We start from the raw sequence: 27,086 nt of genomic DNA, 5'->3' as shown, positions 1-27,086 counted from the left end.
ACCACCAGCCCATCAGTGTGGTCATTCAGACACATTCTTCCTTATTATATCCATTGTATATTTCCATTATTTTATAAATTCATGCATTCATTCATCTATTTGTTCATCCAACTTCCCCAGGTATACATCTACAGTACCTATTCATTCATTCACTCTCTCATTCTTGCATAGATTGGTGGATCATTTTCAGATCATTTCAACTTTGAAGTAACCTTTTCTTTAATTATCTTGCCAGCCATACTTGCTAATATATTTCCTCCACCCTTCTTTCACTGTTTAGGAGAAGCAGAATGAAGCCCGATATCTTCGTGATCATAGAGAAGAGCTTGTAGAGGAACTTGCAACAACAATTGTCCAAAAAGTGAGTGTAGGCATTTATTCTTGAATTATAATTTTCCAATTAATGAATGTAAGGAAATAGTAATTCTGTCTTTTACTTTCTCTCTTTCTCTGTAGATTATTAATAGAGGGAAGCAACGCTCAGAGATGCAGGCAGAGTATGACTTTGTTTGGTCTCAGACTCACAACAGTGACCTGCCCTCCACTACCTCAGCATCAAGCATACGCACCACTTCCCAGCCTAGTACTATCACACAGGCCTGTCGCAAAACTTCCTGGGTAAGATATATCACATCAGTCTTCAAGATTTATACAGTGGCTGAGGACTAGTCCACAAAAATATGGATATGTTTGAAAGATTTTTTTTCTGGATTTCGGTTTTCATTCCTTAAAAAAACTGGGTAACTGATATGTAAGCTTTTTGACAACACCCACCAAAATGGAGAAAATTTTCAAATTCAGTTTTGGGCAAAGTAAGCGCAGCCTCTCCTGTGGCTATGACTGGTGCTTCACCTCCTGGTGCCCGCTGATGACCATACTCACTTCATCGTGGAACAGGCCCTTTGGCGAAATCAGGGCATCCAGGAGAAAGGAATTATCTCTGTCCTTAATCTCTGTTAAATTAACCCACAGGTGCTTCTCCATGGCAGCTAACACAGCCATGGCCCATGGCATGGGCTGTCTGCTTTGTGGCACAGAGCGCAAGATCTGTGGCTTGGCGTAGCTCAGAGATTGTCTCGGAGTTAAATCCCTTGCCACAATCGAGTTCCTTCAGCAGGTCAGCCTGGTTGGCCTGCAAGACTGCTGTGGTGTGCAGTGATGCACCAGCGTGGCCTGCTGCCATGTAGGCCTTCCCCACAATGTCTGAGGTGACTCTACACAGCAGAGAAGGGAGCGCAGGCTATCTCCATTCTGGAGGATTTCTTCAACTCTAGGCGTGGCTGCATACCCATGATTTTCAAGCCCCACACAATTAGAGGAGGCCGGGGAAAAAAGATTTGCATGGATTCCCCCAGGACCTCGATATCTTGGCATGGAGGTCCAGGAAAAACGACAGCTGCCTTCAGGCCAGTTTAAAATCATTTTAGCGACAATGCACATTATAACCTCAAGGAACTCCTCTTCAACGCCACTGACTGCAGTGGCAGATTGAGAGAGGAATGCCCCTCCTCGCCTCTATTAAGCTCCTCAGAGCCCAATGCAGAAAACAACATATCGTCTTCCGGATAATGAGATATTGCTGTGTGAGCTCCTGAATCCAAAATGGGGATATCGGTGTCAGGGGAGAGTACAAGAGAAAGGGAAGAACCTATCTCTTGTTCCGCTTCCCCCAACTCAACCTGCAAAACCCAAGCTTGACTGGAATATACAGCCAAGCAAGATTGGAGCTTGCGAAGAGGAAACCTCTTGTAATGCACGCAGAGTGCTACCTCGAGAGCCGACCGGGCATGCTCCTCTCCCAACAAACAATGCAAAGAGCATGTGTGTTGTACTCCATGATAAAATGGGAACACGAATGCACACAAATCCTTGCTCGCTATATCTATTTTTTTCTTTCCTAGTCTTTTAAATATCTTCTTTTTTCCCTAGTTTAGACAGAGAAGACATGCACAGAATGCTTCCTGAAGACAAAAAAGCTGGAGTAATGTGACAAAGATGCCCTTATATGGACTTGTTGGTGCATAATTCCCTTTGTCATGTGTCCTATCTAAGCTTCAGACACAACTTCCTTAATGAAGTGTTCCTATAGCGTCAGCCATGACACAGCATTGAGTACCCTCGAAAGGGAACTTTATTAGTGTTAGATATGCCTTTGCCAATCAAGCCATCAACTTCACCAAGAAAGCTAGACACCAGTTCAAAAGGACCCTGGTATCAGGAATAATGTATGTATTGCCCTTTTCTTTAGCTGTCATATATGTTGCTCAGCAATCAGAGAAAAACTTCCAAAATTTTACTCCAACTCCTACATTACACATTCAGGATTCCCCTTTTCATTAAGCTGGATCATTTTCCAAATATAGCAACAGGTGAGATCCTGAAAGTCATTTTTTCCTGCAATCCTACAACTTGTGTCTGTCATTGAGAAGCTACATGCTGCTAGATCAGATAGATAGATAGATAGATAGATAGATAGATAGATAGATAGATAGATAGATAGATAGATAGATAGATAGATAGATAGATAGATAGATAGATAGATAGATAGATAGATAGATAGATACTTTATTCATCCCAAAGGAAAATGTACAGCTTCCAGCAGTATCCACAAGCACAGTGCAAAAACCGTTTATGCGCAAAAACTGCATGTGATGTGCAAAAACTGCGTGTTTGAGTCCTCTGCAAATTTCAAAGTGTATTGAAGAGTTCTGTGCAAACCAGAGTGTATTTTGCATAGTGCATAGTTTGTAGTTTGTTGTACAGTCCAGGACAGAGAGTAGTGTCAGCACTGACTTTTCAGGACATAGAGTAGTGTCAGCACTGACTTTTCCCACCCTGAGTGGAATTAAAGAGCCGCATGGCATGGGGGAGGATTGACCTCCTCAGTCTGTCAGTGGAGCAGGGCAGTGACAGCAACCTGTCACTGAAGCTGCTCCTCTGTCTGGAGATGATGCTGTACAGTGGATGAAGTGGATTGTCCATGATGGACAGGAGCCTGCTCAGCACCTGCCTCTCTGCCACTGATGTCACGCTGTCCAGTTCTGAGCCCACAATCAAGCCCGCCTTCCTCACCAGCTTGTCCAGATGTGAAGCGTCCTTATTCTTGATGCTGCCTCCCCAGCACACTGCTGCACAGAAGAGGGCACTCGCCACAACAGTCTGATAGAACATCTGCAGCATCTTTTTGGAGATGTTAAAGGATGCCAGCCTTCTTAGGAAGTACAGCCAGCTCTGTCCTTTCTTGCACAGAGCATCTGTGTTGGCAGTCCAGTCCATTTTATCATCCAGCTGTACTCCAAGGTATTTGTAGGTCTTGACAAACTTGACCACAGGCTCAGGTTGAGGCCTGGGCCTCCTGAAAGTCCACCACCATCTCCCTGGTCTTTGTGGTTTTGAGGTGCAGATGGTTAAAGTCACACCATGCAACGAAGTCCTGTATCAGTTTTCTGTACTCCTCCTCCTGTTCCTTCCTGATACAGCCAATGATAGCAGTGTTGTCCGTGAACTTTTGCACGTGGCAGAACTCTGAGTAAAACTGAAAGTCCGGTGTACAGGGTGAACAGGACCAGAGAGAGCACAGTCCCTTGTGGTGCTCCTGTACTGCTGACCACAGTGTCAGACCTGCAATCCCCCAGTCGCACGTTCTGAGGTCTGCCTGTCAGGTAGTCTGTGATACATGCAAGGTGTGAGCTTACTCACATGCTACTTTTGCATCGGCACGTGTGCGGATGTAAAACAATGAGAACAATGGCGTGTCCAAACTCTCTGGGCAAGTAATAGGGACACAAACTTACAGCCAGAAGTTTGATATCCCTGCAGCATTTGGAGATTTTTATGCTTACAGGCCCAGGATTACACCACCTCGTGTAGGAGTCCTCCTGCTTTCCGCTTCCACAGGATTTAGTGTCTCTGTCTGCCCTGACCATGCTGAAGCCGGTTAGCTCCACGTTAGCATCCGGAATGCTAGACATTAGCCACGTTTCACAGAATCATAATAAACTGCACTCTCTGTAGATTTTATCATTTTCCACCAGCGAAGCCAGCTCGTCGATCGTGTTCGGTATCGAGTTCACGTTTCCCATAATTACAGAAGGTACCGAAGGCTTATATCACCACTTCTTCGCTAGCCGCTTAGCCTTTAGCTGAGCGCTGGCTCTGCAGCCACGATACCGCCTCCTCACCTTGTCAGGTAAATGGGGAATCACACTGGCAGGGGACTTTTTCAGAGCAAGGAGTTGGTTTCTCGAATAAATGAGTTTTGCCTTCCATATCCATAGGATAGTTAATCTGATAACACACAAAAAGCACACACAAAAAAAGAAAAACACGGAAAAAAAATAGCAAGGCACGCACGGACCTGCTGGAAAGGCTGCCATTCGCGGCGGTGCCGGAAGTAGTACAGCCAAACTGTCATCAATTCTCATCCTCCCCAACCTTTCAGCAGCCTTTTATACCATCAACCACATGACTCTCTTGTTCATCCACATGTCTTGGATGGCACTGCATGCATGGCAGCTGTTTGCTTCCTACCTGAAGGGTTAGTTATATCAGGTGACATGGAAGAGTCCCACATCTACATATCCATGTATACTCTTCACTGGCTTCCCATAAGTAAGTATTAAGTATAAGTAATAATACTTGGTCCTCCCTCTATTCTCCTAGTGAGGTATCTCTTGGTGAGGTCATATCCTCACAAGGGCAATTCAGGATATATTTATTGATTGAAACTTCATTGAAGCCATACTGCAGCACTGGTTAATGGTGTATTCCTTTGTATGTTTGTCTATTTAGAGGTCCCTATCAGCATTATCTCTGACTAGTGATGAATCCCCAGACAAAAGCCCTGAAGCAGATAAGGCGTCTGAAGCTACAGAACCAGAGCCAAATCTTGAAATTTACTCATCTTTGCGGAGAGAGTCACGAGCATCGATATTGGGGTGGAAAAATGTGGACCGCCTGGACAACTCCAGTGAGCTCTCTCTCTCTCTCTCTCTCTCTCTCTCTTCAACACATACATTTTATTCTAAATTACACTTTAACAACACTTTAATCACTTAAAGCAATTTAATCTTAATATTTTTATATTCTAATACACCTATATATTCAGTTACCATTTTTTAAATCATCGTATATTTCATTCCTATAGTAGCATAAATGTATGTGTCTCTTACAATGTTAGATCTTGTCATGTCTTTATGAGTGTTTAATATTGATTTAATTTGATGCATTAGCATTTAACTATTTAAGTAAGGAAAGGGTAAACTTTTTAAAAACTAAATTTACCCTAATGGAATGCAAACAATTGATGCTGAACAGTGCTAACATTTGGCCCTTTCATTATATTACTTTGTGTAGGTGCTTCTTCTGTGCTACAATCTCCGGATGGGAACTGGATCGCTTTACAGACTTCCCAGCATTCACGGCCAAGCCTGCTTACCAAACGGAAGAGCTTGGTGTTCAGTGTGCTAGAGAAGGAATCTGGCGTGGTTTCAGCATACGATGAGATGGGGTCAGATTCAGAGGATGGAGAAGAATGTGATAGCTGGGGGCTTGCACTGCTGCAGTTTCGCCAACGTCTCTCAGAAGAAACAAACTCTCAACGCGACACAGAGCACTATCCACAAGTAACCTCACCCTCCTCGGGTCACTTCACCAACACAGAGACCCTAAACTCAGACTCGGAGAATTCTTTAATTAACCCTAGACAAACACAAATCCCTGTTTACAGTGTCACCCAAAAAAACGAAGCTTCACTGGAACTCCTACATGCCCATCCCTACATGCCCTTTGAGCAATACGGACCTGCTATTAGACTGTCACACTCACCAAGGCTTGGTGCCCTGGATGTGAATTTTAACCCTCAGGTGGTTGGAGATAGCAGTGAGGGGGAGGAGCAAGCTGAGCAGATACGAAGGTTGCGACGTAGGAAGCGAAACAAACGCGAGTCAGCTGAGGAGAGCCGTGTGTACAATGTCCTGTACACAGGGGTGAGAGAATTGACATTATTTCACATATTTCATGTAGCCTTCCAGTATATGAGATTTGAGCAAAAAAAAAAATTCTGTTATTTTCTTTGCACTAGAAAATGTGTTTTTTTATATATGCATATATTATAAATGCAGCAATACATTTGTAATTTATCATATACATGTATCTAATTCTAACTTAGTTCATAAACATTGGATCAATTTGTAACAAATGCCACACAGTACTCAAAATTTCGAAGCTTTTTTTAAATTATTATTTTTATTATTTTAATGCCCTTGATCAAAACCATGGATGCAAATTCAGGTTGTTATTCTGACAGATTCTTTTACACCACTAGGTGGAAGCAGAGGCTCATGTTTGACACCAAGGTTATCGTGAAGATCATGGGTTTATACGTCATAAGGAATAAACAGAAGTGAAGAATGATAAAAAAAAACATGACTTTAGACTTATACAAACCTTTTCCCAGTTTATGAGAACATACTGCATCTGCTACTACTACATTATCTTGGCTAAATGAAAGGTGCCCTATAAGTGCATCTTTATTGGTCTCTTTCTCCTGAGCTTCTATCTCTTTTCTTTTTTTACATAAGTAATTGTTTGCTTGTTTTACAAACTAGGATAAAAGAAAAGAATACAATAAGTTAGAACCATTACGTCAACATTTTGGTTATTAATTTATCCTCAGGTTATAACTAATTTGCTCCCTGTGTATATCTAGGAGAACAGCACTCTATTGCTCAACACCATGATGATGAAAGGACAGGATAACCAGGAGACACCGTCATCTCTTCCACCTCCCACAAATCACTTACCAGACACTGTGACCCCACTCAACCATGTGACTTCCCCTGCCTTGACCCCTGAGTTTGCATACAAGAACACAGTAGCCTCTAACCCGATGTATACCCAATCTGAAAATGACCATGAACTGAGGTCAAAACTCTCTGAACTGGTTTATCAAATCAATAAGGAGGAATTGACCTCATCAGATGATGAGCCAATCCGAAAAGTCATTGATAGGCGACATGGTGGAGAAAGGGAGAAAGAAAGTGATAGAGTAAGACAAAGAGAAAGAAAGAATGAGTCACAGAAAGAGAATAATGCCAAAATAGAAATGGAGAGGAATAAAATAAAAATGGAGAGACTGAGTGAAAGATGGTTACAAAGCCAGATTAGCAGAGAGTGTCAGGAAAGTGATGTGGTGAGGCAGGGACGTAGAGAAAGAGACCAGAATAGAGAAAGAAATGATGAAGTAGAAATGCAAATGGAAAAACAAGATTTGGACAGACAAAAAAAAATAGAGAGAGAAAAACAAGTTGAAAGGAGTTGGCAAGTCAGACAGGTGGAGACAGAAAGTGAGGATGAAAAAAAAGCAGAAAAAGTGAATTCAGCAGAAATAATGCCACACATGATAACGATAAGAGACCTGCAAGAGAGCGAAACACAGCAAGTGACAATAATTACTGTGAAAGCAAAAGAGGCTGGAGTGGATATAAAGAAGAGTATGGAAGACCAACACAGTGAGAAAGGACATTATTTGACTAAGGAGAAGGTAAATAGAGGGTTGCTACAGAGAAGCAAATTGGAGGGAGACTCTGGAAAAAGAGCAGAAGCACACAGCCACAGCGCCTCTGCCCCAGATGAGCAAACATCGCCAACAGAGGTAAGTAAGAAAAACACTGCGGGTTAATTCCAATGCACACAGGTCTCTTACACTTCCATCTCTTTCATATGCATTCTTCTAAGTAATACTTTACTTGGTGAAAACAAAATAGTGTTTATTCCATTTCAGACTACTTTTCCCCTCCTGTGCATATCTGCAGGAAGTGCATGCCATGTGTCCATTGCAGCACGAGGAAGGAAGAGTACAGTTCTAAAGTGCATTTTGTAATTGCCCTTCACCACAGAAAATTTCCTTCAATATTTGTGAGGTTTTGATTCTACCATATATAGTGTAGGCTAATCAATTAACACATTACGACCTACATTACATCTATTCTGCTTGTATTTTGCATTTCAAAAATTGAATTGACCTAATGAGCACCATCTGAACAGAAATATCTGTGTATATTCATTACTAGGTTGATTTGGTCAGACTTAAATGGGCCAATAAAATATGTTTTCTATTGGAGAAGCTCGCTAAATATTTTATAAATTTTATATTATTTATAATTTAATTTATAAATTATAAATTATGTATATTATTTATAATTATTATTTTAGAAATATTTGTGTACTGCATGACTACAAAAGTCAGCTTTCCTTCAAAAAATATGAAGAAAATTGCTTTTATTAAAAACTTTCACTCTAACTGAGGTTACATTAATGTCAGCACAGATATAGTATTTCCTATCTCTTGAAAGGTTTTTTGCTTACCTTGTAGAGTGTGTTAATTATTATTTAATCCAGCACCAAATAAATCTACAAAAGTATGAATCTATGATATACAAAAGTATACTGCAAGATGTTCCCAATCAGTGGAAATAAAAAAAAAATACACATTTGCACATGGACAAACAAGGGTTTGCTGGTTAGTCAATAATAATTTTATTCAATTAAAATTGCAACTCTCTTCATTCATTCATTCATCCATTCATTCATTCATTCATTCATTCATTCATTCTTTCTTTCATTCTTTTATTAATTCATCTTCAGAGCTTAATCCCAAACCATGGGAATGCATCTGTCCTGTTTAAAATTTAAAATTGATTACAATTTTGTCCCAAATCCTGCATGGCAAGTCTGATAGGGTTAATGAAGTAATAGTAGTTGATGCTTGTAGAATAGTGGGCTCAAATTGATGAGACTTTGGTGCAGAACATGGCATGTGAACATTCAAGTCAAAGATTTATTGCATTATATACTCAGAATGATGCTGTTCTATATATAGAAGGTCCTGCAGGTGAATTGTGTGCTGAGATATTTTCTGCAACTGTGTCCTTAATATACCACCCAAACATGTCCATGTGAGATCATTGGCACACGTGTTGAATTTCTCCACACTCAAATAAGACCCAGTATGGCACCAAGTCTTCCCTTCTTCCCATCCTCTCTTCCCATCCTATACTGTCCCAACCTTTGTGATTTGTTATTTTTGTATATTTGTTTACAATTTGCCTTCTTCCCATTATGATAATGTTCTTCTACCTTCCATTCACTTAAAGGTTTTTCGTTTCATTTCCCCCTTCCTCTCTCATTGTGGCCCATGTCCTGTCTCTACCTCATATTCTTCCAGCCCTTGGTTTGTTATGCAAAATTGTATGTCACTCTCTTTTACTTTCTATGTTTGTTTTCTACTTCTCTTGACACTGCTCATTTGTGAACACATTATGCAGAAGAGGCTGCAGTTACTCTTTTTCCTCTTACATCAGGTGAGACAGGAGAAACCCCATGCATCTCCTTAATACAACTGAGCAGTTGGGGGTTGAAGTCCAACATCTTAACCACTGAGCTACCTTGTGCCCCCAGTTAATGGTAACCCAGTAGCATTCTAAAAAATACTCATTGGTCTATTAACTAACAGTTTATTAATGGGGAAGTTCTATGTTTATTAATTTGTTAGTTTAGTTAACCTATCCTGGTTAATGGCATTCTGGTCCCATCAATGCAAATGTAGCCGCTGTCCACATGATGTATTAGAAAATTCATCTGACCAGACCACTTTGAACAGGTGTCAGAATGGGCACTCTGACCCAAGCTAGACAGCACCATACACATAAAGCTGTGATGCACTGTGTTCTGACATGTTTCTATCATATCCAGCTTTTACTTTTCTTGCAATGCTGCAGTAGCTGCTTTGTGATCAAACCTAACTAGTCAGCCTTTGCTGACACACAGCGGTGAGCCTTACGCACTTATGATACTGTTGGTTTTCCTTCCTTGGACCACTTTTTCGAGGTGCATACAGCTGCATACTAACCACTGCATACAGCACATGCTGTCTTGGAGATGCTCTGATCCAGTCATCTAGCCATCACAAGTTGGCCTTTGTCATGGTTTCTTAGATCCTTAAGCTTGCCCATGTTTCCTGAGAATTAACTGTTTACTTGCTGCCTAAACTATCCTATGCCTTGCCTGCTGTAATGAGTTATATATGTCATCTGTCAGTGGTTTTAATGTTATGGGTGATTGATGAATGTGTGCTTTTGTATATGTTCCTGCACATGTTGTTTTGGTTGAGCTTACATTGGTACAACCTTACTGGCTTTATGTAGATGTTAAAAATATCAGCTGAAAGGAGATGCTGCTTTTATTCAGAAATGTGCTGCCAGAGCTCTTTTCTTACATGAACACAAACACACATGAGCACATTTACTTTCATAACTCTACTCTTGTCCTTTGTGAAGGCTTTACTTCTTCCGTGGATCAAAGCTTCAGGCTACCATTAATTGATCACTGGGTTACATCATGCATCTCTGTGCTCTGCTTTTCACTCTCATCTGAAGTGATCATCAGTATCATGTTGCGCTCCATCTTTCTTAGTCACTTTCTTAATGGACCACTGAATTAAGAATTAATCAAAGGTAACATGACTTTGATGTGTTTTGGGATGTCTTGGTGCCTGTTGAATGGAGCACAAGATGACTCTTCCCCCTGATTCTCACATTCAGACACTGCTTAGGGTAATGTGGGCAGCACATGTTTGTGCCTTATTGATGTACACTGTGTGTGTGAAGTGAGGGGTGTTTGCATCAGTGTTGGCATACTGCTTCTTCACATGTGTACTTGTATTTATGTGTTTATTCATGCATAGGACGGATGTTATTGTGCTAACTCCCAGTGCATCACTAACAGTGTATGAGCTCCTGTGAAGCTTTGTTTATCCCTTTTTGTGTTTTCACAAACCTCTTTTAAATCACTGAACCCTGTAGGTCAGTATCAAGAGTGGGAATGAAAATGTTTGATTTGTGCAGGTGCTTGTGTAAATGGTTCTAACAGTCTCTCTGTTCAGTGCTTGTGGTTCTTAGTTAAGGAATGACATTTTAGTTTTTGAAAATAATACTTTCATTACAGTGTAGAGTGTGCATGAAGAGTTATGAATTTATTAATGCATGGCTGTGTAAATGATGAACTACCATTGTGTGTGTGTTTGTGTGTGTGTTTGTGTGTGTGTGTGTGTGTGTGTGTGAGTGACAGAAGTATTCAGCTGCTTCCCTATGCAGCATCACCACAGAGGTTTTGAAGGTCCTAAATGCTACAGAGGAATTAATAGGGGAGGCTGAAGGCAAAGGTCCTGACCCCCACGATTCCCCAGCTGGGACACCACTCTCTTCTGGACCAGACAGCAGAAAACTGGACCAGCATCTTACCAAGATGGAGGAGAATGTAAGACCAAAGTCTAATACTGTGAACTAAATAAATTTAAAAAATCATGTTTACTGTGCAGGTAAGAGATAAAGATAAAAGCACAAAGGTCTTCAAACTGTGGGATGAATGAATTGTAGATGGGGCATGAATGTGGTGGATAATTCAAAAACAAATAATTATTTAAATGACCATTTTAGACCTGCTAAAATGTATAAACAAAAAGCCTGCATTTATTAGGGATGTCTCATTACAGCATGCGTAAAACAAATTCTAAATTTGTGCATGAGAACTGCCAGTACAAACAATATTGGTAATATGCGCAGTTGTATGCAATGGCCATCAATAGTTAATGAAGTAGAGATACTGTTGACAAAGTAAAACAAAAATGGATTATTTGGCATTCTATATAGAATCTTTGTGATAGTGTGGAAAATCTGTCATTTTTCTGATGCTGGTTTCAGGAATTGTAACATGATGTGGCATTGATAGGACATAAGGTAAGATCTGTCATTATTCTAACTATTATTCAAATCCTTATTAGAATAATTAGGAAATGACAGACAGATACATCTACACTTTCTCTTTAATAGATGTCTGTGTAAAGCTGTAGGATAGAGTTTTAACTAATAGTAAACTGAGCAAACAAATTTGACTGCTTTTGCACTTGTTGCCGCAGGCATAGATTCCTGCAGCGCCCAAATAATTGTTCATTCCTCCGTTAATTAGATTAGATTAGATTAGATTCAACTTTATTGTCATTGTGCAAAGTACATATACAAAGCCATTAAAATGCAGTTAGCATCTAACCAGAAGTGCATAGTGGTATGTTTACAATATATATATAACTATGGGGGATGATACATACAAGGGGAGTGGATGACTTCTGTGATAAAGACCATTTATATATACATATTATATTGCTGTCAGGAACTACTGGGACGGTTCCCTGCCAGACGACTGGAGGGGGTGTTCGTCGTAGCCTGCTTCGCTGTGTATTTCCCATGTATTTTGTACCATGCCCTCCTATTGTTCTGCCGTCCCGCCTTGTCACCTGTTCCCTATTTACCTTGATGCGCTGACCTATGTGTGTGTGTATATATATATATAAGGGCTGTCAAAATTAACGCGTTATTAATGCGTTAACGCAAATTCATTTTAACGGCACTAATTTTATTAACGCGCGATTAAAGCAGTGCGCATTTTCTGTTTGACCCTCGGCCTTGCCCGTAGTTTGGGAAATGGGAGATGCAGCAGCAAGCCGAAATTAAGAAAGAAAAGCGTCTTCTTTATGTATAAAACGATGTCTGACGGTTCTGTCGACAAGACAAAAGTCAACACTAGATTGTTTTCAGCGGAGATGTAATGTGAACCTGTTTTCTGTTCTTTTCTTCATCTGTTTAATAGTCATGAACAAGTTATTTGAAAAACATGTCTGTTCTTTATGCTCTATATTTAAGGTGGTTTCAGTAATAAATGTACACTTTGCATGTTTAAAATGAGTGATCTGAAAATGTTAACAGGCTTGTGTAAGTAAATAGCTCAGTGCAAAGAAAGAAGTAATTGTTTTCTATGGGGTTTTTTTCATATGTTTAATAGACATGAACAAGAACAATATCTATGACCTTTGAAACATGTCTAGTCTTCATGCTCTATGTTGAATATGGTTTCACTAATAATAAACAACATACATTTCAATAATTAACAACATACATTTCAATGATAATAAACAACATACATTTCAATAATTAACAACATACATTTCAATGATAATAAACAACATACATTTCAATAATTAACAACATACATTTCAATAATAATAAACAACATACATTTCAATATTTGTCCATGCCCATAAAGGTACATTTAGAATGGATAAAAATGTGCGATTAAGTTGCGATTAATCACGAGTTAACTCATGACAATCATGCGATTAATCACGATTAAATATTTTAATTTAATTTAAATAATTTAATTGATTGACAGCCCTTTTATATATATATATGTGTGTGTGTGTATATATGTGTGTATATGTGTGTATATATATATATATATATATATATATATATATATATATATATATATATATATATATATATATATATGTATGTATATATGTATATGTATATATATATATATATATATATATATATATATATATATATATATATATATATATGTATATGTATAGAGAGAGAGAGAGAGAGAAAGCGCCCTTGTGTCCTGTCTGCATCAGTCATTTTTCGTATATATGTTTGCCTGTCTGTTTGACAGGATGTCAGTTTGTTTGTATGTTTGATTATTTGATGTCCAGGCACTGTGATGTCCTGGTTTTCATGCTTACGTCGTGTTTCTGTTAACCATGCTTAGTTGCATTTATGTTTCGTGTTAGTCTTGTCATACTCCTGTTAATAAACCAGCGCTTTTGTAATCGTGTGTATGGGTCTTATCCATGGTGTGAGGCTTCCACAGAGATCTGGGTTTGAGTTCGGGATGTTGCAATTGCCAAAAGTTTTGGGATACACCTCCAAATCATGGAATCAGGAAATTTCACGAATGGACTTATTGCACAGGTGGCAACCTATCACAGTACCAGGCTTGAGTTTTCTGAGCTTCTGAGAGTGGCCCATTCTTTTTAGTTTATGTTTTTTTTACTACCTAAATAGCTTTTTAAATAAAACATCACCCCAACCCACCCCATTACCCCCATATCCTAAACGCACAGAATTTGTGCAAGTATAGAAAAATCACCATAAAATCTCACTGATCTCAGAAAGACACAGATTTTTTTTTAATGGTTTTATTTTAGTTCTAAGTACATATTTTTGTTATTTATAACATTTGGAAAGAAGTACAATTTCTGTTATTAAGGATAGTAACATTTCTTTTCCCTCTGGGTCTCTGAGAAATTGTTTTCCCCTGCTTTGGTATTGTGAGAACTCTCAGTGGTGATCACAATACCACAAGTATGTTGATCTTAGGTTATTAGGGTCCTTAAATAGAGGGATGTTCTTGAGGATTATAAAATTGATTGTTATAGTGACCTCAACATTATCCAAAAAAAAAAAAAACAAGCAGATGAATGTATTTTTATGTGTTTTATACAGCTAAAACAGCCTGGGGTCAAATTGACCCTAAGGTACACTGATGCCACAAAATGTGTACATGACACTGAAAACATATCATCATAATTTTATGTTTACCTGGTTGTCTCTATTAAATTTGGAAAAGTCATTAACTATAAAGCAAAAAAATATGTCAAACATATATGTAGAGAATTAAATGTTGAATGGGGTCAAATTGACCTCAAAGATAATAGGAGGATTAAATAAATTCTTAATAAATAAATAAAGTCTTATATAGGAGCAATTATAGTAAAGTACAAATAATCTGAAAAATATTTCCTTTTCCTGTGTTTGTTATTCATACTAATAGTATCTTTGTAAAAGCTGAAATTGAGAACCAAGAGATTTGTACTGATTATATACACCAATCTGGTATAACATTATGACCATCTGCCTAATATTGTGTTGGTCCCCCTTCTGCTGCCAAAACAGCCCTGACCTATCATGCACTGTGTATTCTGACACCTTTCTATCAAACCCAGCATTAACTTCTTCAGTAACCACTTCTTCAGGACCACACAGGCCACCCTTCACTCCCCACGTGCATCAATGAGCCTTGGCCGCCCATGACCCTGTCGCCAGTTCACCACTGTTCCTTCCTTGGGCCACTTTTGATAGATGCTGACCACTGCAGACTGGGAACACCCCACAAGAGCTGCAGTTTTGGAGATGCTCTGATCCAGTGGTCTAGCCATCACAATTTGGCCCTTGTCAAACTCGCTCAAATCCTTACACTTGCCCATTTTCCTGCTTCTAACACATCAATTTTGAGGACAAAATGTTCACTTGCTGCCTAATATATCCCACCCAATAAAAGGTGCCATGATGAGGAGATAATCAGTGTTATTCACTTCACCTGTCAGTGCTCATAATGGTATGTCTTATTGGTATATAGAGGATTGCTTTTCTTTCTGTTATCTATCATTTTATTAGTTTGTCACATCATCAAATGTCAATTCTGTATACTCATCTTTTTGTATTTTTTTATGACAAAGTGAACATATTTTGTAGTTATTTTACAGTCTAGTTAATATAATGACTTAAAAATAATTAATAGAAGCATAAGCTAATAAAAGTAATAAGAGCTTAAAGAAATAGGTTGCAAAATATGCTACTAAATTTTTTGTTTCACAAACAAAATATTCTTCATAACCAGCAAGTACAGCAGGTTGTGGGCAGGGTTAATATAGTTTAAGTAATATAGTCATGGTCTTTGGACTACAGTCTAGTAGTAATAGGACATTTAATTCAAGATCTTATGACTCTTTTTGTGATATGGAATGTGAACAAATTGTAAATCTGTGATTCATTGGTCATTTGTGTGTGTGTGTGTTTGTAGGTGTACTTGGCTGCGGGTACTGTTTATGGCTTGGAGGAGGCATTGAGTGATCTGGAGGACTGTGCACGCAGCATCAGCAGTTCTACTACTGAAACTGAACTGGCCTTCCTGGAGGATCAGGTGGCTACAGCAGCGGTTCAAGTGCAGCAGTCTGAGTTACAGGTGTGTGGGTGGGTGTGTGTGTACAGGGTTGGACATTGAAACTGAAACAGGTTTTAGTTTTGGCTATAGCAGCCCAACTATGAATATTGAACCTGTCTCATGTCAAATGATTTTGGAGGAAACAAGCTTCCTTTTGTGTCAACAACTACTCATGTCTGGTTTGTCCTTTGTGGTGGTATGTCATCACCCTGGATACCGTGGGAAAACTTGGTCACAGATGCACCACCAACAATTTTGTCTTCTTTTGTACTCTGATTATGTTGTATGGATAAAAACAACCCTTAATTCATTGTGGCATCAATTCCACAAGGTTTTAGACTTATTTTATGATTAATCTTGTAACTACTGCAAAATTGTGTTCTAAAGGTACTCTATTGGATTCATCTGTTGTGACCATTTAAAGACATTGAACTCATCCTTTTTAGTGATCCAGTTTGGGATGACTTGGGCCTTATAAAATTATAAACATTATAAGATGGGTATGTGGCCATAAAGAGCATAGTCAGCAATATTCATCGGGTAGGTTGTGTAATTAAATTAATTACACAACCTACTTTTAATTTAATTAAAAATTAATTAAACTATTTCAACAAAAAACAGGAATTTTAGAAGTGTTTAGAAGTGTTTGCTGCAATGTACTTTCATATTTGCGATGCAACACTTCTTAGAAAGCTTAGCTAGACATAGATGTCACTCTGTTCTAGTAGCTGCGGGTAAATAGGGGGCGCTAGGGTGCCACCCCTTTAAAGTTAGCCAGAGAAGAATGTTACATTAACACGTTAACAATAATTATATATTTTAATAATGAAAAAATAATTCAGTCATACTATTCCAGTCATATTATCATTTATTTCAAATTAAAAAAATTACTTGATTTCATTCATGTGTGTTTGTGTGTGTGTGCGTGTGTGGGGTGCCGGACAAATGACTGTGTATGTAGGTCCGTAAATTTTTGAAAAGCATGTGACTTGAGGCTGATCTCTCATTGGCTTGTTTAAAATTTTCCTTGGGGCGCATCACTCTACACCCCGAACTCACCCACTTTTGTTGTTAGCGAATCAATATTGTTTTAATATATTTGGCCCCATTAACGAGTCTCATTAATGCTCAGCAGATTGTCAGTTAATGGACGGTTACTGATTAATGTGGAAGCAAGTGAAATATCTCGAGATAAAAGAAAATTCGGTTATATCTTTACAAAATACCCTTTCACAAGGCCTTTGGATGAACAAAAGAAAAGAAAAAGTCCTTTTCCAGCACTTCTTATTGAATGCATTGGCCATGCTGTCAATGGAAACGAGACTGGTGACTGAGATGACTGACTTTAACCAGAAGTTCTTTGAGTAATTTGCAAGACAGAAAGAAAGGAGAGCAAAATTTATTTTCAAATAGTGCCACTGGCCTGTGATTAGGCAACTTTCCAGTATGTGTATGTGTTTTTTAATGATTACCTTCATTACTTATAATAAACCCACATTGAACTCAAATTCACTGATTCATAGTACATTTATTGCATGCTTTAACAGTTGACTAACAGTAACGATTTCATTTTTTTTATCATAATGATACATAATCACCTGATAAATGGCTATTTAAAGTCCTGCATTACTAACTGATTACTAAACTGATTTAAAGTCCCCCCCCATTTTTTTTTTAGCACCAGCCATCACTGCTCTGTTCTGTTTCTTTCTATAGATCTCAGACATAGAGGCAAGAATATCAGCACTTAAACATGCTGGTTTGAATGTATCAGTGTGCTCTCGATTTCCCAAGCTCAAGGTGAGTTTTATGAATATTTTCTTAAAGACAAAAAAGCAAATTCAACATTATAGATAAATTTATAATAATTAGTAATGGTAACATTTTTATGTAGTATTAAGGGAACAAATGTCTTTGTTAAACATGCATTTGTTTATTGGAATAATTTTTATATACAGTTATCGTTATAATCAGTCTAATTCTTTTTATATGCTTAGAAAGGGTTCTGCGTTTCCTAAAAGTGGTTCTACATAGAACCCTGTCTAATCTTCTGTTGCATGGGTTTCTCGAGGGACAAATCGAATAAGTTACATTTTGCTGCATGTTGGAGCCTTTTTTCTAATACTGTGGTCTAGGGAAATACCTTCTCCATAAATTATGGCTGATAAGTATAGTATACACTTATTTTTCATCAGACATACTTATGTTGGTAAATGGCAATTGTTAAGTGCAAAGAGTTTTTAAAACAGATGTTTAGTACAGATGATTTAATCACATCCACAAATTTCCTTAAAATCTTACATTATGCTCAAAACCACAAAATGATTATTAAACAGCAAATGAGTATACATAAAATATGAATGTTAAATATTAAATCCATAGATGTTGGAATGCTGTATGAAAAATGCAGCAAGAAGGTAAAACTATGGAATATGGCTTTTAAACAAAAACACCAATTTTTGGAACTGCTCTTGTTTGTTTGTTTATATGTTTTTTTTTATTATTATTTTGTCTTTGTTTGTTTAAGATGGTAATTTGATTAAAGACTAGAGTAATGGTATTTGTGATGTTATAATGTCCTAGAATGTTACTTCCTTTTATTTAATTTAAGACCTTGGGTTGATCCAGAGGGCTAAGACAGAAAATGCATAATGGATTTAATTACATGGAAGCCCATTATTTCTAGTTGCAGGGATAGCAGGTACTCCATAAATGTTAGAATTATTGGAATTAAGTGCCTTTCATTTGATATATTTGGGTGCATATTTGTATTTTAACTTAAAGTTATATTGCTCAGCCTCAAACCTTGGATTCCTCACGTCAGCAGAGAAGGAAGCTGCCTGCTCCACCTACCATAGGTACATTACCTCTTCTGAATGTTTACAGCTTTATCATAGTTCATGCAACAAACTTGCATGAAGTTGGTCATATGCCATTGATATTGTTTGCATGCTGGTCCATCTAGAAAATTTACTCAGCAATAGATTTTTGCAGGAAATAGCATGATTACAGCAATTACAGATTAAAGCATTTTACTGTCAAAAGTTAATGTAATGAAATGCTGTAAAGCACAGATCCATTAAAAGAATATAAATAAAATGTAACTACTCCAGTAGTAAACAGGAATTCAATTCAATTCAATTTTATTTGTATAGCTCTTTTAACAATGAACATTGTCTCAAAGCAGTTTTACAGAACATAGAAAACAAAAAACATAGTGTAAAAAGCCCTAGATGTTAGACAAACTCATTCCGAGTGAGCAAGACTGTGGCGACTGTGGCAAGTAAAAACTCCCTTAGATGGTATGAGGAAGAAACCTTGAGAGGAACCAGACTCAAAAGGGAACCTCATCCTCATGTCCTTTCTGCAGTTATGTACAGTCTACAGTGTAATGTAGAATGTTAGTGTGTGTATTAATTAGCAGGTTGTTGATGTCCTCGAAGTCCACATAGGGTTGGCAGCATTGCTTTGATATACCCAAATCCTCACAAAGCAGAATCCAGCTGAAGTTGGTCCATCTCTGGATGCCTCAGGATCCTCACAGGGTTGGCCTCTGTCTACTGGAGCTAGCACAATCTCCAGATGCCTCGGGATGAGTAGAAAAAGGAACAGGTGGAAAGGAATTAGCATAGCTGCTGTTCATGATATTAGCAGAACTAGATGATGTGCATTTAATCAGATGTACTGGAGTACGAGGTTATGGGATGAATTATGTGTATGCCAGGCTAAAGAGATATGTCTTTAATCTACTTTTAAACTGGGAGACTGTGTCTGAGCATCGAACACTGTCAGGAAGACTATTCCAAAGTTTAGGGGCTAAATACGAAAATGCTCTACCCCCCTTTGTAGACTTTAATATTCTGGGAACTACCAGAAGTCCAGAGTTTTGTGATCTTAAAGAGTGTAGTGGATTGTTGCATGTCAGAAGACTGGGTAGATACGTGGGAGCTAAACCATTTAGAGCCTTGTATTAAAGTAGTGCTAGTTTGTAATCAATTCTAAACTTAACAGGTAGCCAGTGCAGGGATGATATTATTGGGGTTATATGATCATATTTTCTTGATCTGGTAAGAACTCTGGTGGCTGCATTCTGAACAAACTGTAGCTTGTTTATTGAAGATGCAGGACAACCACCTAGTAATGCACTACAATAGTCTGGTGGTCAAGAATGCATGAACTAGCTTTTATGCATCAGATACAGATACAATTTTCCTAAGCTTGGCAATATTTCTAAGGTGGAAGAAGGATGTTTTTGTAATATTGGAAATATGATTTTCAAAGGACAAGTTGCTGTTTAATATTATGCCCAGGTATAAACAGATATATAACCCTTTTTCAGTAAAAATGCTAAAAGTAGTCATGTATGTTACTTTACTGACATGTAAACATTAAATCTTTGTTGTAAAAGCACATTAGTAATATAAATTCATTTTATAGTGAAGTCTGTGCCAGCACCTTACCAGTGTGTGCATGTGTGCATGTGTCGTTTCGAATGTGCATGTGTACCAGTTGATCAATGCTAAGATGCCTGAACCTTTTCCTTGATCCATAGAAGAACTACACATCGCCTTCACATTATATTGATATTCATCAGAGAATCTATTTCCCCTAAATAAGATTAAACAATTTGATTATGAAGATAAATATAGAGGGAAAATGTGAGCATGGAAAATAAGAAGAGGCACAGCTAAATTCATCAGTCTGTATGAGTAGCACTGTCCATTAGAGAAGCTGAATAAGTCAATATTATCTTTTTTTCCCACTCTCCTTAATTTCTCTTCACCTTCCCTTTTTTCCATAAAGAGCTCATTTCTAATTAGTATTAGTTCTCTTTGGCTCTATCACTGATGATGGCTGGTCACCATTAATTATTCACCTTTAGATGTAATTTCAAAAGGTAAATTTTGTAATTTTTTTATAGCAAACCATTCTACAGACTTTCTAGCTCTCTGCTTTAGGAGATTTGCTATTTTGTAGTCATGTCTTAAGGCATTGTGGATTGTGTGCTCATAAAATCCCACAATGCAAGTTTCCTGTCCAAATTATGGACCCTAGCAGGTTTGTATAGAATAGTGTGCCATTTTACATTAAAAATATTTTTGTTAATCATTTGCTTGGGAGTTAGGGTAATAGCACTTGCTTGTACTTGCTTACTTTTAAGAGTATCTTCAGGGTGGAATCATATCAGACATGGATTGAGAACTATTGATCTTAAAACAAGTTTCTTTCTCTCCAGAAAACTCAGAGGCAGAGTCAAGATCGTTGCAGCCATGAGAGCAACAGACACAACCTCCATCCTGGTCTGTGAACCTCAACCTCATCTAACTCCATCTCACCATTTCCGCCTACTGACCCTCAGGCCCACACCAGTGCCTTGATCAAAACATCTGCTACTATACAGCTCCTTAGCCATCCCCCAGTCTCACAAAAAAGATCCCAATGAACAAGAAGGACTTCCATGAGAAGCAAGCTCCCACTTTCACCCATCTGCCTGAAGCATATTGGGATATGAAGTGTTTTCTTGGAGCAATCTCTTCCTTTCTATTGTATCTCACTCCAGAGCCCCTTAACATTCATAGCCAAACAATGGAGTTTTACTACACTTCTGTGTGCCACCTCCCAGGGACTCACTCTTTTCTTTCTGCCTTAAAAGAAACCATCATAGTGAGTATATTCACATTCAGTCCATATATAGAGTTTTACATATATAAAATATCACATTGTTGTGCAATCTCGAAATTCCTTCTTGAGGTGTTTTGGCGTTTGAGTTTTGGTCTGTATGTTGACAGTGTGACAAAAAATATAATTGTGTATGATCTATGTTCCAAACAGAGGCCAAACTGTGTTTCTTAAGAATGTTATATGTGTGAAATGTCATGTTGAAACTAAAGAAAAAAAAATACCGCAGATATAAGGACAAATCAGATAATCAGATAGGACTCTCAGTTATCTACCTGTATATGTCAATCATCAGATCAAATCAGAAGCATGGCTATAATTCATTCTGTTATTGTGTTGTTGATATTTCTACCATAGTATTTTCATAACAATGACCCATAGATGTAACAGGAGTGTTCAAATGTGTTAGAAACTGGAGAGCACCTCGAATACAATGTTGAACTTGTAGCCAGTAAAAACATTCCACACTGATTCCCACCAGAAAATCAGTCCATAAATCCATATACATACAGTTTGTTATTACAAGCGAATCTGCCAGAATGTGTGTGAGTGAGCATGAATGCGGGTATAATTTTCTCTAGGGTTGCCATTGCATTAGTACATCATTCACTGCAGAAAATAAACATGTCCATCACGTAACAATACAGTACAGTGAAATTAATTTGCATATCCTAGTTTATTAGGAAGCTATAGTCAGAACAGCCATAATACAGAAGCTGTGGCATATAGAGGACCTTGCCCAAACTGGCTACTTGGTAATCTGATAACAAATTTCTGTGACTCCAACAAGAGAAAGATAAGTGATGCCTAATTTGAAATTTGCATTAAATTCAAATGCAAATGATCATCTCCTGTTAATTCCTCAAATCAGTCCTACAGTGAAGGGTTGTCTTTAGTCTCTACTCTCCTAACTTTTATGTTTAGCCCATATTCAACTCCAGTTGACTGAAAAAAATGAAAGGAAAAGCCATGTATTTTAATTGGATGAATTTTATAGTAACGTGTATACTACAGTTTTTGACTACTACCATGTCATATCAAAACTTAAAAAGACAGAAAATGCAGATCCCGAATTATCCACTATCGAGCTCACAAGAAAAACACTGCAATGTATATGATCAAAATTTTCCTTTCTAGTATAAGTGCATATTTGGTTGGCTATGGTTACTCAACAAAAAATCTACATAAATGCACAAACTAAGGTAAACATGACAAGCCACAGAGACACAAAACAGTTAGTCTTTAGCTAATTCTGACAAATAATGTACAATTTAAGTTAACCTTACAGTATATTTCTTATACTGTCATTTCACTGTGATAATTGTATGCTAACTCATTGCTCACAGTATTTATTTGTGTGCTCCACAGTTCTATCATGACATCTTTAACCCCTTTAAGTGCCAGTTTATTATACAGCTATTCTTCTCAAAGAATATTATTTAGTAACTACAGTGAAAATAATAGAAAGGTATGTATTCATTAAAGTGAGAATAGTACCTACTGAGATAGTTCAATATTTTTTTGTTACATCTGCTGTTTTAGATATTTTATGTATGTTTGCCTTAAGTGGGGTCTAAGCATGGAATGGGCCAAATTATACCTCTGGAAATTAAAACTAATCAGTGCTCACTTTGAGCATCAATACAAATTGATTTTAACAGTTTAGCCTTGTTTATTGGAGATTTAGTGTCTGCCATCCATGACAAAACTATTACAGTAATAGAATTCAAAATCTCAAAAAATACCTAGTTAACAGGGGGCATTTAGGGCATTGCTAGCAATATTAAGGAAATAAAAGTAAGTTATCAACAAAATCATTTTTTTTAGTTTCCAGCTCTGATTAGTGTGTTTGTTGTGTATTACTAGCAGACAATATTACTATTACTGTATTCCAGTTCTCTATTACTTTCATTTCAGTCCTGTCCTGTGATGATATCTGTGTACAAATGCATGTTTCTTCTTTCAGATAGATGTACAAATTTTCCAAGAAAAAGCACAGTGAAGAAATAGACAATACCTTGTATTTTTCTACTGTAAAAAGAAATTAGTAGGATGTGTAAGTTATATTCAGGATGTGTTAGTAAGAATTGCAAGAATTGTCAGTATGACATTGTGTGCTACTCATTGTGTGTCTAGTTTCTGATGGTTCGTCTTGTGTTTTGAAGGAGAGAAAGTAAAGTTTAGAAACTGCACTCCCTCTCACTATTTCATTGTGATAGTTTAAGCCATTGCATTTTCACATAAGAAAAACAAACAAAGCAATGAAATGTGCTCAGATTTTAATTTGCCTAATTTGAATACATTAATAAAGTTTGCATACCTGACATACACACTGAATGGTTCTTTGCTTCAAACAGTTAAAGGGTTCATTTTTAACAACCAAATAATGAAGTCAGTCCAGGTGTTTAAGTAAGAATATAGATTGCATTGATGCATATGTACATAAATGTATTTGTAAGTAAAAACAGCAACTGAGAAATAAATTCAATCAAATATGGCATTAGGAGACAAAATGATCAATTATAACCTATAATAGAGAGATATTGTGCAGCCCCTTTAGTACCACCTTTTGTAGTACTAATTGACCTTCATTGCGATTTTAAATACTTGTAACCCAATGACATGTATCTAATGCACATTTCATAAATAGTTATGTAGTTTTAGACAGCATCATACTTATTCATGTATGCTTCCTTTAAATTCGTTTATGTGATGTAGATTGTTTATGCATGGAATGTTTCCTTTTGCTTTTGATAATAAAGTTCAGTGTAGTACTAGTACTTCAGTAAGCTACTTTATGTATAATTAGTTGCTGTTTTTCCGTCTAGTAATAATAACAATTCTGGTGTTAGTATAGGTGTTCAAGTATAGGATTTGTGCACTTCTGAGTAATAGTCCGTTTTGGGGGAGGAGACTCCGCTGCGCGCGCTCTCTGTGTTTCTGAGCGCGCTGAACAGCAGTAGTAGGAGCGCTTGCTGCAAGGGTGCGTCACTATCGCGCTTCCCGAAGCGGCCAATGGGTCTCACGCCGCGACCCACATACCAGAACGGGTCGATCTCAGGGCCTGTAGGGGAAAAAAAAGAAATTCATTAAGAGTGCGCAGTAATATATATATTTAATTCTATTAATCATTTACCCAACGGATGCCCGATTAACACAGGCGATTTAAAAATGTATTTAAATTTTGATTCAATTTTATTTGTATTTGTGCTTACTGTGATTTTGTGATTTTCTCTATGTCTAGATTCCTTAGATATCCCCAGGATATCTTCAGCTTAAGAGTGGTCAAATGAGACATTCTTCAAATTAGACCTTAGGTGTAGACTAAGTGTTGTAAACCCATGGTGGGCTCTTGCCCAGTACCAAGCAAATCCAAATACACGTCTATAATAGCATTTCGGTTTACATACTTCTGTTGTCGACGTTGTGAACGATATGCAGATCTTGCTCGACCGTGGTGCACTGCGCACAGGTGGCGCTTGTGGACAGGATGAGAAGAGTCGCGATCAACACCGTCAGCCAGCGCAGAGGAAAGGAGCGCTGCCTAGGCATCTGGGTGCGCATGGGCCGAGACACAGAACCACCCTTGAAGACCATACCGGAGGAGAACTGTATAGAACACAAAAGAAAACTGATATTTTATAGGTACATGTCAATAAATAACAACTTTGGCACATCACACGTATTGGGGAGGGGAGGTTTGTATAGTTGATTGTATAGTTTCGTATTGTGCCAGATGGCTTATTAACTGGCTTACTTATCTAAGTAGAACTAAATCCGCTGTCATAAACTGGCTTTGACCGGCAGGTTCATTACATAACAATAAGCTTAAGTTATGTCTTCCGTGTTTTACAGAGTGACTTTACAGACTTTTAGTAATGAAACGCAGTAAAGATACACAGGCTGCTCTCATACGCTGAACATAGGCTGATCAGTAATCATATGTTCTGAAACCTGTCCTTTTCTCACTAAAGCATTTATAACTTTTATCCCCAAACAGGATGGCTACAAATTTTCAGGAAATTATACCAGAAATTGTGCATTATATCACATTACAAAAACTATGTTAAAACCACTGGCAAATATTAATAAAATATTATTAATCACTGACACATTACGATTTTTTTTAACTTACCTGTATGTTGGGATGTTTAGAAACCGCGATTTTCTCTTTAGGCCGATCCACGAAACTAAAAGCTCTCGCTTTTATATATCTCAGCTGATCTGTATTATAACATGCTCAAGGAGACGTCAGACCTTGCGCAAACACACACACACAAGCGCGCGCACGTAAACTTCCCCCATCGCTTCAGTTTTTCCTCTACTATCCTCCCACTCGTGTTCTACATTGTCCTATAACCCTTAAAAGGGCATTAGACGATTGAAGAGAAAAAAAGCTTCTCCCGACACGCCTGATCACTCTCCATCACCGAGTCCGTGACTAGCGACCTAACGAGTAGAAATGTCAAATACACGTACATTTTCACATTATCTTAATGGCATTACACATAAAGGAAGAAAAAAGTACCGTATTGTATATATATTTAAATATGTTTGTATAGTGGGTGTTCATGTGGTGTCCCTCTTAACAAAAGTATTAATGAACGAAATAATTAATCAATGAACAGACAGCACGATTTTTTATGTGATTACTTGTACGTACTAGGGTGTAAAAAAAAAAAAAAAACAGTGGACAGGAAAAACCACGCACTAAAAGACTTAAATTTCATGCGTCTGTAACGAACCCTACAGTGGACTCTTACACACTCTAACAAACGTAAATAAATAAATAAATGAGAGGGAATATTGTCAAATTTAGTTACTGGTAAAGGCAAGAGCACAAGGCCAATATTTTGATCAGTTGATGATTGGGTGGGTTGTGGAACACATCTAGATGTAAATATTAGGAAGTGATAACTGAAATACTGTTTGTTTAATATTCATCTTTAAAGTTTCTCTTCTTCTTCTTCTTTCGGCTTTTCCCTTCAGGGGTCGCCACAGCGAATCATCTCTCTCCACCTATCCCTATCTTCTGAATCCTCAACACTTGCAACCACTAACTTCATATCCTCATTTATTACATCCATATACCTCCTCTTTGGCCTTCCTCTTTTCCTCCTGCCTGGCAGCTCCCTGTCCAACATTCTCCTACCAATATACTCACTCTCCCTCCTCTGGACATGTCCAAACCATCTTAACCTGGCCTCTCTAACTTTGTCCCCCAAACGTCCACCATGAGCTGTCCCTCTGATGTACTCGTTCCTAATCCTGTCCAACCTTGTCACTCCCAAAGAGAACCTCAACATCTTCAGCTCTGCTACCTCCAGCTCTGACTCCTGTCTCTTCCTCAGTGACACTGCCTCTAAACCATACAGCATGGCCGGTCTCACCACTGTCTTGTACACCTTCCCCTTGATTCTCACTGAAATTTTTCTATCACACAGAACTTCCGACACCTTTCTCCACCCATTCCAACCTGCCTGCACTCGCTTTTTTACCTCTTTCCC

General features: G+C 37.9%; 2 protein-coding genes across 9 annotated transcripts in view; one reads left to right on the top strand and one right to left on the bottom strand.

Moving 5' to 3' along the window:
• myripb (myosin VIIA and Rab interacting protein b) overlaps window positions 1–23,847 on the top strand; it is a 96,190-nt gene extending 72,343 nt beyond the window's left edge. For 2 of the 8 annotated variants that reach the window (XM_058376924.1, XM_058376923.1), the window contains exons 7-16: window positions 281–361; window positions 457–618; window positions 4,792–4,969; window positions 5,356–5,987; window positions 6,710–7,654; window positions 11,128–11,316; window positions 15,760–15,921; window positions 17,617–17,700; window positions 18,698–18,758; window positions 21,137–23,845. In XM_058376924.1, coding sequence (XP_058232907.1) covers window positions 281–361; window positions 457–618; window positions 4,792–4,969; window positions 5,356–5,987; window positions 6,710–7,654; window positions 11,128–11,316; window positions 15,760–15,921; window positions 17,617–17,700; window positions 18,698–18,758; window positions 21,137–21,174 — 2,532 coding nt within the window. In that variant the 3' untranslated portion in view covers window positions 21,175–23,845. Of the gene's footprint in view, window positions 1–280; window positions 362–456; window positions 619–4,791; window positions 4,970–5,355; window positions 5,988–6,709; window positions 7,655–9,362; window positions 11,317–11,759; window positions 13,318–15,759; window positions 15,922–17,616; window positions 17,701–18,697; window positions 18,759–21,136 lie in introns of those variants that run through there. The other 6 variants (XM_058376925.1, XM_058376922.1, XM_058376926.1 and 3 more) reach the window with 6 other exon arrangements.
• Window positions 23,848–23,895: 48 nt separating this feature from the next.
• prlh2 (prolactin releasing hormone 2) lies at window positions 23,896–25,872 on the bottom strand. Its single transcript, XM_058376930.1, has 3 exons — window positions 25,715–25,872; window positions 24,990–25,188; window positions 23,896–24,643 (listed from the first exon to the last, which is right to left on the bottom strand). The coding sequence occupies exons 2-3, from the start codon at window positions 25,174–25,176 to the stop codon at window positions 24,441–24,443; spliced, it is 390 nt and encodes a 129-aa protein (XP_058232913.1). The 5' UTR covers window positions 25,177–25,188; window positions 25,715–25,872; the 3' UTR covers window positions 23,896–24,440.
• Window positions 25,873–27,086: the final 1,214 nt, after the last annotated feature.

This window comes from Hemibagrus wyckioides, linkage group LG23 (assembly GCF_019097595.1).
Source record: "Hemibagrus wyckioides isolate EC202008001 linkage group LG23, SWU_Hwy_1.0, whole genome shotgun sequence".
NCBI classification, from domain to species: domain Eukaryota; kingdom Metazoa; phylum Chordata; class Actinopteri; order Siluriformes; family Bagridae; genus Hemibagrus; species Hemibagrus wyckioides.
The sequence above is the reverse complement of the archived record's forward strand: the minus strand, read 5'-3'. Positions and strand labels throughout refer to the sequence as shown.

Bases quoted from the DNA above. Each gene is read 5' to 3' on its own strand.
- prlh2 (XM_058376930.1), bottom strand. From the start codon at position 25,176: ATGGTCTTCAAGGGTGGTTCTGTGTCTCGGCCCATGCGCACCCAGATG. The intron at 24,644-24,989 runs GTATGTAAACCG...TTTCCCCTACAG, and splicing joins TCACAACGTCGACAACAGAA to GCCCTGAGATCGACCCGTTC.